Here is an 18,605-nt window from a genome sequence, read left to right as displayed (position 1 = left end):
AAAAAATAGAGTTCTGCCATGATGATGAAGAAAAAATTAAGGGAATTCAAATAAATAATGTTATGAATAAGAAGGTGGTTATAACTCAAGACAGTAGAAATTAAATAGAAAATAAAAATAGTATAATAAATTTGCAAACTTAGATGAATGGACACATTTTTAAAAAACCTCCTAACACTGACTAAAGAAGAAACAGATAGTGCAAACAGTCCTACAGCTATTAAAGAAGTAAAATAGTACTTAAAAACCATCTCCAAAAGAAAACATGAGGTCCAGATGGTTTTATAGGTAAGATCTACTAAACTTTTAAAGAAAAGATCATTCCAAACTTATACAAACTCTGGAAATAGGAAATGTTTTTTTCTACTCATTCTCTGATGCTAGTGTAACTTTTTACCAAAAACAGGATCATGAAAATATAAGAAAGAAAATCCATTCCAAATATAGATAGAAAACTCCTTCACAAAATATCAACAAATCAAATCCAACAATGTATCAAAAAGATAATATGTCATGATCAAGTTAGGTTTATCCTAGGAATACAAAGATTGTTTAACCCAGTTCTACATGTAAGGAGCTTGAAAGTCCTCTCTCCAAATTGACAAGTAAAAAGCTGAACAGACTGAAAAATCAACAATTCTTCCTGGATCCATAAGAGAGGGGAGGACACGGGGCAAACTGGTTCCCTAAGATTGGAGAGACAAACAGGCAAACAGGGAGTCACAGCTTAGCAGAACAGAGACTTGGGGGTAAGAATACCTGAACTGTGATTGAGGAACTGCTGGAAGCTCAATGTGGACAGCTTTGAGAATTAAAAACTCCAGGGGAACCCAGTCATAGGGGCCCTTCCCACAGTATTTGCAGATTTACCTCCAGGAGCCAGACCAGATTGCCACACAAAATATTGGAGAAAAATCCCCTTGGGTTTCTGGCAGGGAGAGGAGAAAAGGAACCATTTTGAAAAATGCCAGAGCACTCTATTCTTCTTAGTAAGGTCTGCTCTTCAGGGAAACTAGTTAACTACAGCCTAACCTGCTGGGGTTAATAATAATCAAAGTCTAACTAACCTAGGGGAGAGAGATAGCCAACTACAGCCCACTCAGACCATCCCATCCCACCTAAAGGGAAAAGAAAAAACAAACAACAAAAAAAAAAAACCACTGAGGAATACTTCTAAAGGCCAGAGATGTAGGCTCACTAAAAGACTGAGACCTAATCTTAAGACTATAGAATGCTTCCCCTCTCCCACGCCTCACCACCACAGTACTAGTTTAATTAGAACAGTTCCTTTTACATGGTACATCATATATAGCTACATCAAAAAAGCTACAAGGCACACCAAAAGAGAAAAAACACAATTAGAAGAGACAGAGCAAGTTGGAATTAACAGACCAGGAATTTAAAACAACTATGATTAATGTAACTATGATTAATTAAGGGCACTAATGGATAAAGTACACAACATGCGAGAATAGATGGGCAATGCAAGCAGAGCACTGGAAATCCTAAGAAAGAAGCAAAAAGAATTGCCAGAGACAAAAAACAAACCCAACACTGTAACAAAAATGAAGAATGCCTTTGACAGGCTTATTAATAGATTGGACATGGCTGAAAAAAAATCCTTGACCTAGAAGATATATTAATAGAATCCTTGAAAACCAAAAAGCAAAGAAAACAAAGACTGAAAAAAAACTCCAAAGACTGTGTGATAACTACAATAGACGTAACATAAGCATAATGGAAATCCCAGAAGGTGAAGAAAGAAAAGAAAAGAGAAGAGAAGAAGAGAAAAGAAAAGAAAGAAAAGGAAAATTTGAAATAATAATGACTAAGAATTTCCCCAAATTAATGTCAGACACCAAATCATAGATCCAGGAATCCTAGAGGACACCAAGCAGGATAAATACCAAAAAACCCAAACCAAACCAAACCAATACAAAAATCCTACAACCTAGGCATATCATTTAAAAAATATAGAAAATCAAAGATTAAAAAAAATCCTGAAAGAAGCCAGAGGAAAACAAACATCTTACCTAGAGAGGAACAAAGATAAGAATCACTTCCAACTTCTCCTCAGAAACTATGAAGCAAGAAGAGAATGAAGTGAAATATTTAAAACACCGAGAGAAAAAAAAATCACCAACCCAGAATTCTGTACCCTGCAAAATTATCCTTCTTCAGTGAATGAGAAATAAAGACGTTCTCAAACAAAAAGCAAAGGTATTTGTTGCCAATAGACCTGCCTTGCAAAAAATGTTAAAAGAAGTTCTTTATAGAGAAGAAAAAAAATATGAATCAGACACATGATTACAGATACATAAACAAAGGAAGAACATCAAAGAAGGAATAAGTGAAGATAAAAGAAAAACTTTCATTTTTCTTAATCTTAATTTATCTAACAGATAATAGTTGTTCAAAATAATAATAGCGATAATGTATTTCCTTACGTATGTTTATGTATGTACCTTCTGTGTACATATACTCATGTATGCTCATGTTACTGACGTTAGAGTGAAATGAATGACAGCAATGACATGGGGACAGGAAGAAGGATTAGGGTTTTGTTATCATGATATTCACACTACCTGTGAAATGATATAGTATTATTTGAGAGTGGATTGGATTAGTTGTAAAAGTACATTGTAAACTCTAGGGCAACCACTAAAAAAAGTTTAAAAAAGAAGTATAGCTGATATGCTAAGAAAGGAGAGAAAATGGAATCATATAAAATGCTGAATTCAAACCACAAAAGGCAAAAAAAAAGGAAAAGACAAAAACAGGAACAAAGAACAAACAGAGAACAGTAAAGAATATGGGAGACATTAATCCAATTATATCAATAATTGCTTCAAATGTCAGCATTCTAAATACACCAATTAAAAGACAGATTATCAGGGTGGATCAAAAAATATGACCCAACTATCTGTTGTCTATAAGAAATCCACTTAAAAATAAAGACTCATATAGATTAAAAGTGAATGTATGGAGAAAAACATACCATGCTGACAATAAACAAAAGAAAGCAAGAATAACTGTATTTCTTTCAGACACAGCAGACTTCAAAGTAAGCAAAGTTATCAGAGATAAAGAAGAGCATTACATAATGTCAAAGGAATCAATTCCCCCCAAACAATCATTAAGGCATATGTGCCTAACCAGAGAGGGTCAAAACACATGGGGCAAAAACTGATAGAAATGCAAGGAGAAATAGATGAATCCACTATTATACTGGAGACGTCAACACCCTTGTCTCCAGAAAGGGGCAGATCCAGGAAGCAGACAGTAAGGACACAGCTGAACTCAACGACACCACTGATCAACTGGATATAATGGACATCGTCTGACTACTTCAGCAACAGCAGAATACACATTCTTTTTAAGTTGAACATTCACCAAAATAGACTACATTCTGGGTCATAAGACACACCTGAAAGAAAGACTGTTTGGTTTTTTTTTAAAGATTTTACTTATTTGAGACAGAGAGATAGAGCACAAGCAGAAGGAAAGGCAGGCAGAGGGAGAAGCAAGTTCCTCGCTGAGCAAGGAGCCTGATGCAGGACTTGATCCCAGGACCTTGGGATCATGACCTGAGCAGAAGGCAGATGCTTAACTGACTGAACCACCCAGGCATCCCAAAAGACTATTTTTTTTTAAAAAAAGATTTTCTTTATTTATTTGACACAGAGAGACACAGCGAGAGAGGGCACACAAGCAGGGGGAGTGGGAAACGGAGAAGCAGGCTTCCTGCTGAGCAGGGAGCCCGATGTGGGGCTCGATTCCAGGACCCCGGGATCATGACCTGAGCCGAAGGCAGATGCTTAACAACTGAGCCACCCAGGCGCCCCACCAAAAGACTGTTTAATATTAGGACATTTCCAAATGTTATCTACTGTATTAGCACGTTAAAGGAGAAAAAAATATATGATAACTCAATAGATGAAGAAAATGTACTTGATTAAATCAATATTCATTCATGATTTATAAAACCATTAGTAAACTAGAGTAGCAGGGAACCCCCTAACCTGATAGAAGGTATCTACAAAAACCCAAAAACACAAACCTAAATAAACTCATGCAGACATTCTTTTCAAAATCAGGAGCAAGGTGTGATTTTTACTATCCTCATTAACCAATATACAGTAAGCAGTAAGAATGAAAAGGAAGAAAGAAAACTCCTATTTGCAATGATATGACTGTCTACATAAAAACAACAACAACAACAACAACTAAAAGGAACTTACATGCCAATTAATAGATATAACAGAAAAATATTTGGGTGGATATAAGATCATTATACAAGCCAACTGAATTTCTAAACACCAGCAACAAACTATTACGAGAGCATAAGTTTAAAAAAAATGCATTTACAACAGCAATGAAGATGAAATTGTCTATAAAGATATTCCTGTTTGTAGGAAATTATAACATGTTACTGTTAAAAGATCTAAAGAAATGTAGAGATAACTTAATATTGTGAGGATAATTAATTCTCCAAATTTATTTACAGGTTTATTACAACTGTAATCATATTCTGATGACTTGTGTGTGGAACTTAAAATGTTGATCATAAAACAGACCAAAGGACAAAGAATAGCCAAGTCCCTTCTAAAGAAAAATAAAAAGAAGAGACTTGAAGAGACTTAGAAGACATTAAGATTATAAAACTAGAGTAATTATAAGAGTATGATATTGATGGAGCGGCAAACAACTGTCCAATGGAACGAAACAAAGAGCCCAGAAATAGACCTGTGTTTATATGGAACTCTGTAATATGATGGGTAGAGTAGCAGCTCCCTGGGGAAATTCAACATTTAATAAGTGAACAGGGAAAATAGGGCTATCTACATGAGCACACATATACCTCATAAATAAAAATAATTCCAGATGGATTAATATCTTAAATTGTCAAAAGACAACTTCAAAAGAAAATTTTCAAGTTTTGGAATTCAAGGGTAAGTAAGGATTTCTTAAATAAAAGGAAGTGATATGCATTAAAGAATGATAAAATTCAACTACATTAAAATTAAGAATAGTTCCTCAAAAGACAGCTTAAAAAAATAAATCACAAACCAGAAAAAGTATTTGCACATTTATAAATGACATAAATTAGTATCAAAAATATATTAAGAATTCCTTAATAAATAATAAAAACAAGATCAACATGGAAAAGAAAAACAACTCAATTAAAACAAGCCAGTAGAAAACCAGATATGGCCAAAAAACAAATGAGAGATGCATAATCTCATTTTATAAATAGAGAAATGAAATTCAAAACCATGAGGTACCACTGTACACCAAATCAATTAGCAAAATCAAAAAAAGTGACAAAACCAAGTTGTGGATCAGTGTGATTACTTAGTGATTGTATTAATTTACACTCCCACTTTGGAAAACAATTTGAGATTATCTTGTAAAATTAAACATTCCATTCTTAGGTACGCACCCCAGAAAAGCCCAAGGAGACATGTTTCAGAATGTTCAAACCAGCACTGTTAATAATAGCAAAAACTTAAAACTTAAATGCCCGTTAATGGGAAAAGGGATAAATTATGGAATAGTCATATAATGGATTATTATGTAGCAGAAAATTGATTAAGCATCAGCTACATGTAACAACATGGATGAATCTTAACATAATGTTGACTGAGAAAGAAGTATCAAGTCCTAATCCCATATCCAGACGATATCCTTTTTTAATCAAGTTTAAAAGTGGGTAAAACAAATTAAATAATATATTATTTTGGCATTTATATTTGTGATAATTTTTTGTTGAAAGCAAGGCATGATAAATATAACATTCAGAAGAGTGGTTGCTCCTGGTAAGGCTGGCAGGGGGACAGAACGGAGAGGACTGTACATAGATCTAAGTTACTGGTAGTCTTTCAGTTTCGGGTTAGGTGGTGGGTTTATGGATATTTATTTATTATTAAATAAATGAATAAAGAAAAGGGAACCAAACATGAATCAACAATGATAGTGTGTCACAAACCAAGAATTAAAAAAATAGAATTCTCCCCTTCCTTAGATTAGGTTCAGAGTCCTAATGATGCCAGTGCCTGTGAAAAACTCTATTGCTGCAATTACTATATTAAAATTATTTATATGTGTCTGTGTATCCCACTGAACCAAGAGCTAATGGAGGCTGTGTTGTCATTATCCTGTGTTGTCATTATCACCAGCTTCTACCAGTGTTTGGTTCATATAGGTTTATTGAATGGATAAAATAATAAATATGAAACTGATTCATCGAGAAATGTCAAAGGAAAAACAAAAACATCTCAAGGTACCCGCTATTTATTTGGGAGACAGCATTTAAGAGATAAAAACCTAGAATGAATCTAACACATAAATGACCTAGGAAAATAAAAACCTAGATTCCTGACTTCGTATTTTGATTCCTTCCTCTTCCCTGAGAGTCTTTGTATTTTATTTTTAATACTGCATATTCTAGAAAATGCTGTTTCTAAATGGTCAGCACAATTTAAGATAATTCCAAGCTCAAATTAGTAAATTACAAAAATCAGAAATAGTCTATAAGCCCTATTTTTAAAAAAATAAATTGGCACATTTAGTACTTAGAGGACTAGGCTAAAATATAAGGAGAAACTAAACAGCACTAAAAATATAAAATATGAATTACTTTGCCTCTTGTTTTCAATATGGTAAATCCTTTTATAAAACACTATTACAGGGGCACCTGGGTAGCTCAGTCGGTTAAGTGTCCGACTCTTAATCTCAGCTCAGGTCTTGATCTCAAGATCGTGAGTTCAAGGCCCACATTGGGCTCCACTCTGGGCATGAAGCCTACCTCAAACCAAACCAAACCAAATCCCACCCCCCCCCATTATATATAGCTAGAGTGGTACAAATTAATTGATATTATTGGTGTTATTAAAATGCCTTGTGGGGGAACAAAGAAATTTTAGGGTAGAAAAAATGGCTTAATCCAAGACTGGGAGATGACTGATTTATTTAACCTGGAATTAAATGACTTAAGGAGTAATTCAGTTAGCCAAAGGAGGTTAATATAAAAGGATACTGTACTAAGGACAGAACATAAGGACATGACTAGAATTATAGCAGGTGAATTCTGAGTTAACCTATAGGAAAAAATTCTTTACTGTGCAGGTGTGAAAGAGTCTTCTAGTCTAGGTAGCTAATGAACTTGATACTCACAATTTAGAATGACTTTCCAAATTGTGAGATTTTTGTAGGTGCTCCACAAAATGGGTTTGTGAAATGTGGAAAGTAATGGATTAAGCAAAGCTAAACAGTTTTTTGGTTGCAAGTTTTCTGAGAGGCTTTATTATGCTAGTTTTGTGAATCTCAAAAAGAGGTTTACACAATGTAGTATTTCCCAAATTTTGCGACACCATTGTAAAGTATCAGAGCATTTAGGGCAACAAGAAAACAGCACATGCTGTCCACAGGCTTCTGGAGGTTCCTTGTCCACAACATCAAGGAGCTGGAAGCCCTCCTGTCCTACAAGAGATCTTACTGTTCTGAGATTGCTCACAATGTTTCCTCCAAGAACCACAAAGCCATTGTGGAAAGAGTGGCCCAGCGGGCCCTCAATCCCAGGCTACAGAGTGTGGGAAGTGAATAGATAGCTCATGTGCACATTTTCTTTGTGGTAAATAAAACCTTGACCACTCTGGGGGCGGAAAAAAAAAGACATAGACAAGGGTGTGTGTGTGTGTGTGTGCGTGTGTGTGCGTGTGTGTGTGTGTGTGTGTGTGTGTGTGTAAAGGGGTGGGGGAATGTATTTTTCCTTCAAAATGTATTAGTAAATCTAAGGGACAGTGGGCCTGACGCTGCTATCTTTTAGAAGGGTTGGCTTCCAAGGCTGCCCCTTAGCTGGCGTCTGGGAACTTGACTTGTGGAACGTTCCCTATATTGTTCTGCCTGCCTGGGACACTGAATCCTGATGTACCTGCTTGCCCAGATCATCTGTAATAAGTAATGTGCACACCTAACTTTCCTTCTGGGTCTGGAATTTAGGTAGTTGTGGTTGGGTGTGGAGGGTGTTTACACAATCGGCCCCCAATAGAAATGCTGGATTTTGAATCTTAAGCAGGCTTCTCTGGACAGAAACTCTACATAAGAGTTACTACATTTTATTGCTGAAGGAAGGAGTGCGTTATACGGCCCATGCTGGGAGAATGTTGGAAGCTTATGCTTAGATTCTTCCAGACTCTGTCTGATGTGTCTTTTCCTTTGTCATAGTTACAAGTGAATCTCAGTTCTGTGAGTCTTTTTAGGGAGTCATCAAATAGGAGGGAAGGTGGTGGGACCTCTGAAACAATACAGTTGATGTTTGAACAATGTGGGAATTAGAGACATGCCCCCCCATTCCCATGCAGTTGAAAATCTGCATTAAGCTTTTAACTCCCCAAAAACCTACTAACAGCCTACCACTGACCAGAAGCCTTACTGATAGCATAAAGAGGCAAGTAACACATATTTTGTATGTTGTATGTATTATATATTGTCTACTTACAGTAAAGTAAGCTAGAGAAAACAAAATGTTATTAAGAAAATCATAAGGGGGGTGCCTGGTTGGCTCAGTCAGTTAAGCATCAGCCTTCAGCTCAGGTCATCATCTCAGGGTCCTGGGATTGAGCCCCGCATCGGGCTCCCTGCTCAGCGGGGAGTCTGCTTCTCCTTCTCACTCTGCCCCTCCCTCCACTCGTGCTTGAGCTCTCACTCTCTCAAATAAATAAATAAATAAAAATCTTTAAAAAAAAAGATTTAAAAAAATCATAAGACAAAATTTATAGCTGTAAATTTATAGTATTGTACTTCTAAAAAATCTGCATATAAGTGGATCTACACAGTTCAAACCCTTTTTCAAGGGTCAACCATAATTCATAGCTTTTCATTTATTTCAAGTTTAGGAAATCAAAGGAAGAAAACAGTAAGCCAGATCATCTGAGGAAATACGGATAAAAACTGAGTTAGCTAGAGTTTTAGATAAAAAGATGTCCTCTTTGCCAAGTCTTATCTACGTGTACATGTATGTATTATTAGGCTGGCCTTAAAGGTGCTTCCATCTTCTATAGGGCCACAGAGACATTTGCACACACAGGGAAGAGTTACGGGCAGAGTAACAGATGTACATAAGGGCATGCAGAAGAAATGTGCAGTCCTACTTGGGACTATGAAATGTATGGGCCAGAAGAGGTTTTAAAAAGCAGCAGCTTAAGATGAGTGTTGAGATGAGGTGGCCAACAGGATGGTGATGGCGCTAGGAGGGCATTTCGGGTAGAGGGCACAGAGTGAGGAGAGCAACAGAGGCATTAAGTGTATTCAGAGACACTCCCAATAGGTCGGCTGTCAAGAGGTTCGGCAATTCCCGGCAGCAGTCACAACAGAGAATGCCCCACACACCAGGCAAAGGAGCTGGTTTCTCTCTATCACAGGCACTGGAGAGCCCCTGGAAGTGGCTGTGAGGAGGACATAGACTGGAAGCAGTTAGAGGACCGTTTGAGTAGGAGAGCAGGTGAGAGGCAATGAGGTAATAGCAGTTGAGTGAAGAGTAGGGATGACTGCCATTTTTATTTATTATTAAAAGAAACAGATTAAATATGGCACCTATCATTCCGAATCTCAGCAGATTACAGTAAGATTCACAGAACACTACAGGACAGTCCCTAATGAAGACTGGCTTTGGGAGCAGTACGGATAACAGGATGTAATACTTTTGTGTTTCTAATTTTATTTTTTGATTTTATCTTAAGCAGAGCTGTACATTCCTTGAGCATCCCCAATTGCTAAAAGGGGAGGCAGACTAAACATGTGCTTGGTGTCGGGAAACAACTACCTTTGCTGAGAAATTGCCCCAGATGATCTCATGTAGGAAAGAAGTAAGTGAGGTAAAGGAGTCTAATCTCATTAGCGCTGAGGGAAGGGAAGCATCACATTTTCTGCTTTACCGTAGTTTATTAGTTCATAGTTGTAAAAGCAGAAACTGGCTTTGAGTACTTGGGATAAAAGATATAAAGCAGAAAGTCAAAAAGCCCCGAAACAAAATCCATTTTATGTTTTACAATCCCTTGTGTTTTAGAAACTAATGAATGGTAAATAACAGACATGTGTCACTGGAATTAGGGACAAGATTGATTTTGTCAGTAAACCAGGTTTGGGGTAGATGAATAATGGGATTGAAGTTCACTTTAAAGTTGTATTTAAAAAGGTACCCCACTGTTAGTCTTCAAATTACGGAAGTGTCTGAGAGAGATCATCTTGATGTGTGACACTGAGTTATTAAGCCATTTATAAGAAAACAGCTTTCTTTACAAAATCAGAATTTTAAACCTATGCACAGAATCAGACTCAAGCCCATTTTTAGTTCTTGATCTCAAAGAAAAGGACTACATTTGAATAATAACAGAAAGTTGCTATTGCTAATTGGTAGCCTAATCAAGTTTAAAAAAAAATAAGTTGCATTCTTCAACAAAATATTCAAAATGGAGTAACCAATAATTTAAAGTACATTATTTCAGATTATAGTTACTTTATCATATGACACACTTGAAGTGAACATCAGTCACATCTGCACACAGGAAATTTCTTTTCATTCTATTCCCATGCAGTGCATGCAGCTAAATATAGTTTGTGAAAAGCAACCTGCTTTACAATGCTTAGCACTTAGAGTTCAGTAAGTTAAAAGAAGTATTAACTGTTAATAGGAAAGGTGGTTAGCTGTGGAAAAAGAGGACCTGGCAAATTCATCATAAAGAAAAAATAAAATAATGAAGGAACATACTGAATTACCTCATTATTCTATCACCTATTGTTGTTCCTCTGATATTAAATCTAGTGAAGGGAACACAATAACTAAAGTCACTCACAAAGACTTCAAAGAACCAAATATTTAAAGCATTAAGGTCACCACTTTTATCATTAATCACCTAAATCTAAGAAAACTTTTGTTTCCCTTTGTGATTTAAGGTCTTATGTGAGAATATGTCATTCAACTAAATGTATATGAGGAAATTAAACAGAAACACTCACTGAAGATAGGGTAGAAGGAAGACTTTGCACTTAATCCCTTTTACCTTTAAATAGATCAGAACCTAAGCGGTTACAGAGTGTAGGGAACTGCACAGACTCACATCACCAATACCATCCCCACCAATACCATCCCCGGCAACACCTACATTATGCTCCCCAGGGCTGCGCTGCTCTTTTAGAAAAAAATAATTAAGCCCTGAGCTGACTCATTTGTCCTAACCATACACTGCAGAGCAAGCAAGCAAAGAATAGCAGAGCTTTTAACTCTCTAGGAGTTCAGTTCTTTCTCTATGGTTACTTTTTTCTTCTCTGCAATTTTCTTCAATAAAGAATACACCTGAATCATTAGAAATACTGAGAGTGATTATGATGATGACTGAAGAGATGGTGGCAAATTTAGAACACACAAAGAATTCTGACTTTACGAATCAAGGCTATGTTCCACATCTAGAGTAGATAAATGGAACCACATTTCTATGCATATAAAAAACTTTTTAAAAAAGTGGTTAACAGGTAATATCTTTAATATTTATGGAAAAAATCTTTAGGGCCTCTTGACTGAGCCCATAATTAAAAACTTTCAAGACTATGTGAGAACTTCTTCAGGAAGCTCACTTAGATGCTTCTCACAGAGCAAAAAACCTCTTGGGTTTGGCAAAGGAAAGAGCTACCAGCTAGGCCATCATACCATTTACCATAAGGTTGATTTGGCACCATGGAAACAGTTTATGTGAAGACCATATAAATAGAAAACCTCACCATGCTCCTTTCATTCCAAGGGTACACGTTTATATTTCTAAATCCAGTATATAAAATCACTAAGGGATACACAGACTACTTTTATTTATTGTTTTTTTAAATGTTTATTGGAAAGTATGTGTTATTCTTTCTTTCTTCGATCTAGTTTCCATTTAATATTCTATGCTCTGGCCCTAGACAAAGGTAAAGGGGATCAAATGTGCAGTGATGTAGAGATTGACTTCATTGTCTTGAACTCTGGATATCTACCAGTAGAGGCCTTTCACCACAGACTGCAGTTGTGCTTTTCTAAGACTGATTTGCTATAAAATAGGAATCAGCAAACTATGGCTCTTTGGACAAACCTGGCCAGTTGCCTGTTTTTGTAATAGCCCGTAGACAGAGAACAGTTTTTACATTTGTAAACAGTTACATTTTAAATGGTTATATAAGTACCTATATAATAGCCTCCATTTTGCCTCTTGGCCAGCAAAGCTTAAATATCTACTCTCTGGCTTTTTAGGAAGAAGTCTGCTGACCTCTGCTATAGAGAGTCCCAGTTGTATTTGTACCGAGACTAGCTATCATTAATGAGAAAGAGCATTCCATTTTAAAACATCTATGTTAGTTGTTAAGGCTTTTATTTTCTAAGACATTTCCTTCTCATGCTTGATCTCAGCCCAAAAGTGAAAACCAAAGTCATATTTATCTAACCAGATTATAAATGCAAATCTTTATAAAGAAATCCTTACTTTGCATTGCAAAGAACTGTTTTGATATTTTTATTAAATGTATGTCAAAAATGGCCTGGTTAATAAACTTTTTAGCTTTCATTTCAATAACTAAATTTGGGGCAAAAAAAATTATGAGATCCACTATGTAATTCTTTATACACATTGAAGTACAGATCTAAGTATATACTTTTACCATTTTTAATATTAGGACCATTTCTTTACTCCAACCAAACTAATCTCAACTGGGCTTTTCAAGTGGCAGCAACAAAGGAACTTTAAGATATGCATCTTCTTAGTTGGGCACTTCATCGAAGCACGAAATGTGTCCTTAGATAATAGGAACCAAATGGTACGATTTTTACAGTAGAGCTTTGAAATCTTTTGTCCCTTTGGAAACAGAAATTCTCAGAAATCATATACCTAATTACAAGCTGGTAAATGATTTTTTCATGTTCTTAAGAAGCAAAATATCTTCAACTTTCTCTCTTAAGAATAAAAGTCAACATACCTATTCTCCAAATAGAGAAGATAAATGGGCAATTGTCTCAAGGATGAAGGAGCCTTAGAAAGGTGCAGAAATACTAAAAATATACCTTAGATAGGTAGTTCAAGATTTAAGCAAGATGGTGCTAAGGAAGTTAGGAACTACAAAAATTATTTAGAAAAAAATCAGAAGGAAGATTTTTCACCCTTTAAAAATTTTTGGCAAATAGTTAGAAAAGAATAATGCCAATTTCAAAGAAAAATTGATGTAGTTGTGAAAGTCACTATAATCCTTTAGCATCACCTTAGTATGTACATTTTTGTATATATGTAACATTGTATTTAATTTCATTTATTTATTAAAACTGCTTCCCCCCATTCTTACAAATGGCTTGTGGATTTGTCCTTGCTTCTTTAAGAAGTGATTAAGTTTCTTAAAGGGTAAGAATTTTATTATTCTTCTATTATTTTTCAGTAAGTTCACTACTATGTTCTACAGAATAAAACAAAATAATATATGGGACAAACTTAGGCTCTATTCCTGAACTGAATATACGGAATATTATATAATACGTAATAACAATTTTAAAAATCAGGGAAGCCAATGTAGACCCAGAAGAGGTTTCAGATCTGGATCTAACCTTGAGAGTATGAACTCGAGAGTACATGCATGGAGTGGGGTCAGCTCTAGGCCACTGTCCCTGATTTCCTTGCCTCTAAAAGATTCTGCTGGTCTAGTTCAGCACCTGGGTCTCTTGGAACAATGAGGCTACTGGTGCCAACTTTGTGGCAGATCCAAACCCTAGGCAATCCCTAAAACACAAATCATTTAAGTATTATGAAAATGATAAATAAATGATAAAGCTCAACAGAAAGATATTATAGTTTCTGCTAATATCTCCAAACTAAGGATAATATGCCATAAGAAGTTTTAGGTTCTCTAGGACCCACTCTCCCCACCAAACCCTCCCTTCTCACTGATGTTATACTACTGTGTTTAAAAAAACAAACAAACAAAAAACCTTTTTAGGTCTAGAATATACAAAAACTCTGCCTAGCACTTCAGTTTCCTCAGCTATAAAGTAAGCTTGGTATAAAAGTGTTATAATAAGCTTGGATAGAAGATGCTACATAATTATGATTTTTTTTGCAATTATCTAATATCAAAAATATATAATTTCTTATTTAAACAAATAAACCTGGTAAGTAATATAGTCCATTTTACTAGAAAGTGTATATTTAAATTTTATTTTCAATTATGACCTTAGCATCACTTTTAGTACAGAAAAAAGCAAGGACATATGTTCACTTAAATAAATAAAAGGCCGTATGTACAAGCTTAAGGTAATTATAGACTCTAACTCTCCACCCTGGATTTTAGAAACCATCAATTTGATTTTCAAATTGTGCTATGCTTGCTAACCTTATCTGTATACATTAAGTGGTGATGACATCCCTCTGGGTCTGGAAAGAAATGGAACGAAGTTTTACTTGTCTAAAATAGAGACTAAGAATGCTAAAGACAAAAGGTGGCAGGTAAAGAAAAGATGTTTGGTTAATCTCTAAGTACAAATACTGGGAAGGATTACTTCCTTTACATTTAAAAACAATGCCATTGCCAAATAAACATTCTGACTAAATATAACTAAAGGAAGCTTTACAACTAAGGATATATAACTAAATATAAGTAAAGGAACTATCCTTTCCTAGTTACAAAAGGCAGTTTCACCAAACTGCAAGCAGTACTGTTCTGGATTTTCACTTGTCCTCTGTCCGTCTTTATCCCTAAAGCCATTCTCCATGTAATTGGTTTTTAAGTCTGAGGAGACACAGACATCTTGGGTGCTTAACACAGCTATCATTTATTTAGTGCTTTCAAAGTGGACAGGTCCTAGGACTGAACGATTGATGGATTTTTAGAAAAATTCTTATAACAATTCTAGATAGTCATAGCCTCATTTTATAGATAAGGAAACTGAAACTTACAAAAACATTAAGTAATTTAAATGAGGAAATATAGCTAAGTAGTAAAACCAGGATTCAAGCCCACGTCATAATGTTCTTGATCATTAATTTACCATTAAAGAATGGCAATGGTGTATCGTCTTTTTACTATATTTTTCACTTGACAAAAATGTCAGAATATTTTATGAACACTAGTATATTGAGCATGGAAATATGTGAAATGGTTCTTCACACCTGTGTAAGCTAGGAACTTAAAGATAAAATTTTATTCTCTGGGAAAGGGCAGAGCTTATAATGAGATATGATAGCATTATCTGCAGAAACAGCTTTTGAAGAGTATGGAATGCAATACGCTTTAAAAGATTTACCTTATCTACTAAAAATAAGATATATTCGTATGATCACACAAAATAAAAAATGAGAAAAGTAATGAACATATGAGCAATTCTTTATTGTAGTTATGTTTGTTATTTGGTGTAATTTTTCATTTTCTAAACTGAGTTATTCAGTAGAAATCACAGAAAAACAAAAGGTTCTCAAAAAGAGAACTACTATCACACTACCTTAAACCAGGGTCAATAGAAAAGCAGAACATTAAAAAAACTGAACATTAAACAAAACAAAACAAAACTGATAAAGGCCAGGCTGTCTACAGGGCAATCTGACAGCTAAATATAACCCTGACTTCATACGTAACCTGTTGGTCGTTCTCAACATTCCTTTCTCTTGATCTGTAAATTGAGGAGCAAGTCTCAGTGCTGGAGATACAGAGAAATGAGACTTTTTATTCCCCTCTTAATGCAGTTTGCTTAAAGAATGTAATACATAAAATCATTTACAGTTTAAAAAACTCTGAGTTTATACAACTGAGACACTCTTAGAGAAAGCAACTGTAAAAAATGGAGAGATTCCTTTATGTGACTTCAAGCAAAGTCCTGTGAATTGTATTTTTTACAGTTCATTTTAATTAAAAATTTACCAACCTGTCACCAGGTCCGGCTCGATACCTTGCACCTGGGATCAGGACGGGGTCATCATCACTGTCATCTGTGTCCTGGAGAGCAGAGTCCCTGGCTAATGCTTCCTCATGAGCCAAAGGCCCGATGGCTTCTGTTTGTGACGGAGGCTCAGGACTGGTGGTATTCTGATTGGTAGCACCTTCAGTGCTAGTTTGACCGGAAGTTCCTGGTTCCTTGCCTTGTTCAGACAAAGTGGATTCTTCTGGAACCCCACAAGAGCTATCAAGATTGAAGTCATTTCTTTCTCCTGAGCTGGAATCCGATGGCTCAGATGTGAATTTATCTGATTGTGCTGTCAGAAAATAAAGTAGAAACAGTTGGTCATGTCGGCAACCTTGTTTAATCTAACTTGAAGCTCTCCCTATAGGAAGAGGAGAATTCCGTAACACATCTATTTGGAATCTGTCTCTAACTCCGGAGAGAGTAACAGAAATTACAGCTTCTTATTTTCCCACATGAAGCAATTATCTAAAGAGAACAAGACAACTCACCCATTTCTATACGGTTCTCAACTGTGTTTTCTGCAGATGTACCTTCCTGATATGTTGTCACATCCTCTGATGATTCTTCAAGAGCTTCTGGGAAATAAATAAACCAAATTACCATTAAATCCAATTTTTTTTAAATAAAAATAAACATTAACTGAAAACACTAGCTTTCCTCTGTATAAGTAGCTCTTAATCCTTTTTGAAGATTTTATTTATTTATTTGACAGAGAGAGACACAGCGAGAGAGGAACACAAGCAGGGGGAGAGGGAGAGGGAGAAGCGATGCGGGGCTCGATCCCAGGACCCTGGGATCCTGACCTGAGCCGAAGGCAGACGCTTAACGACTGAGCCACCCAGGCGCCCCTCTTAATCCTTTTTGGATCACAGAACCTTCTGACACTCAGATATAACCTCCCTTCAGTATAATGCAAATTGTATATGCAAATGTATATATCAAACTGTACAAACACTATCAAGGATGGATGAGCAATCCTGCCCACTGCCTCCTCCCAAAGCCCACGCATGGACCTTCATGAACTCTTCGTGAAGAATTTCTGCTTTAGATTACCCCTCACAATTGACATTACTTGGTCTTGCCTTTTTGCTAAACTTCACAAATTCTAAACTTAAAACTGAGTATTTTTCTATCCCTTTATCATGCATCTGGTATAATCTCAACTATCATGAACTAATAGTAAAGTTGACTCTACTATAAATTCTGTTTTGGCCACTGAAAATATTTATTTCTGGGATTTAACTCCAAGACCATTAGGGATCAGTCTTCTTTGCTCCTGACTGCACATCTGCTTACCAGACAGTTGTTTTACACATATTTAATTCTTGTAAACTCTGTTACATTGAGGTATCTATTCATTTAATAAGAAGTAGAAATCATTTATTCCTTCATTTACCCAAGTATTTATTGAAAATCTACTGTGTTCCAGGCTCTGTACTAGACACTAAATTTCATATAATGGTCATGGAAAATATTCTAGGAAAGGTTCTGAAAAAGTCCCTAAATGGCATTTCCTGTATGAAACAAGATTCACTCATAACCCATTCAAATTTTATTCATTTTTCCCCCCCTTTACAAGCCACCATAGTCTTTGAAAAAATCAAGGCAGATACTTTGGATTTTGCTGCTAAGTATAAAAACAGTAAAGATCATTCAAACTAACATTTACATCTCACATATTTTCAGTGTAATGACCACTGTCCTGGCCGCTGTGTCCACAGAGAGACACCGTGCTTCACTGTGACTCCCCATCTGAAATGTGTAAGGCCCCTGCCATTTGCATTTGCTATCTGTTCATCAATAGTAATGTCTGGACTACTGAGGCAAAGGAAATTTATTAAAAACAAGAAACAGAACTGCTGCACCGAAGGAAAAGAAAAGTACATGGACATCCAACACTGGGGCTTCGTAATGACAAAAGCAAAACAACACCTTACTTGTGTCACTGTCTCCCGGTGGCTGCACAGAGCTCTCTGGGGCCAAGGGTTCTTCCTGACCCTCAGATTTGCAGTGGCTCCCATTTCCTCTAGAGCTTGAGGCAGTACTGCTCCTACCATAAAACAAAATAAGTGGTTCCACCAAGAAGTTAATAAATATGAACTTTTAGGATGATTTTTATATTTTACAATTAGAGAAACAGAATAAAAAATTCACACCACAAATAAAATATAGGATTTATTATTTTAATAGTACTTGTAAAACACCACTTTTAAACATCAAGGTGATTATTCTAATCCTCTTTAACTTTAAAAAGGAGATTTAAAAATACCAAAGGACCACCACTTCTTCACAGTTTTGATGCTTCTATAATCAGATATATATTTCTATACATTTCTATTGAATTTTAATTTAATTACATAGACCCCCTTCTTGTTCTCACCACAGATGGTTCACCGCATCCCAATTCTTCCTGGTTTTACGGACTTCGATCATATGTCCTTTCAGACTTTGTTGTTCTAGGCTACTTTTAAATTAATACTTGAAAAGAGCCCGGATAGTTCTTTGGTCCTTGAACTGCCCTCTGTGGATCACATCCACTCTGGATTGTGTTCAAATATGGCAGGTGATTGAGCACCATAGTTTTGCAGAAGGCTAGGATAATGTTTCATGTTTTAGTTTTAATACTTACCTGATAATGACTATAATT

General features: G+C 35.8%; 1 protein-coding gene across 3 annotated transcripts in view; it reads right to left on the bottom strand.

Annotated features, from left to right (window-relative positions):
* The window catches only part of DCAF6 (DDB1 and CUL4 associated factor 6), a 102,130-nt gene that overhangs the window by 16,855 nt on the left and 66,670 nt on the right, over positions 1-18,605 (bottom strand). For all 3 annotated transcript variants that reach the window (XM_032389423.1, XM_032389424.1, XM_032389425.1), the window contains 3 exons: positions 17,896-18,008; positions 16,447-16,533; positions 15,920-16,247 (listed from right to left, as the gene is read on the bottom strand). In XM_032389423.1, coding sequence (XP_032245314.1) covers positions 15,920-16,247; positions 16,447-16,533; positions 17,896-18,008 — 528 coding nt within the window. The remainder of the gene's footprint in view (positions 1-15,919; positions 16,248-16,446; positions 16,534-17,895; positions 18,009-18,605) is intronic.

Source organism: Phoca vitulina, unplaced genomic scaffold (genome assembly GCF_004348235.1).
Source record: "Phoca vitulina isolate PV1807 unplaced genomic scaffold, GSC_HSeal_1.0 scaffold54, whole genome shotgun sequence".
NCBI classification, from domain to species: Eukaryota; Metazoa; Chordata; class Mammalia; order Carnivora; family Phocidae; genus Phoca; species Phoca vitulina.
This window is presented reverse-complemented; position numbering and strand designations above follow the sequence as displayed.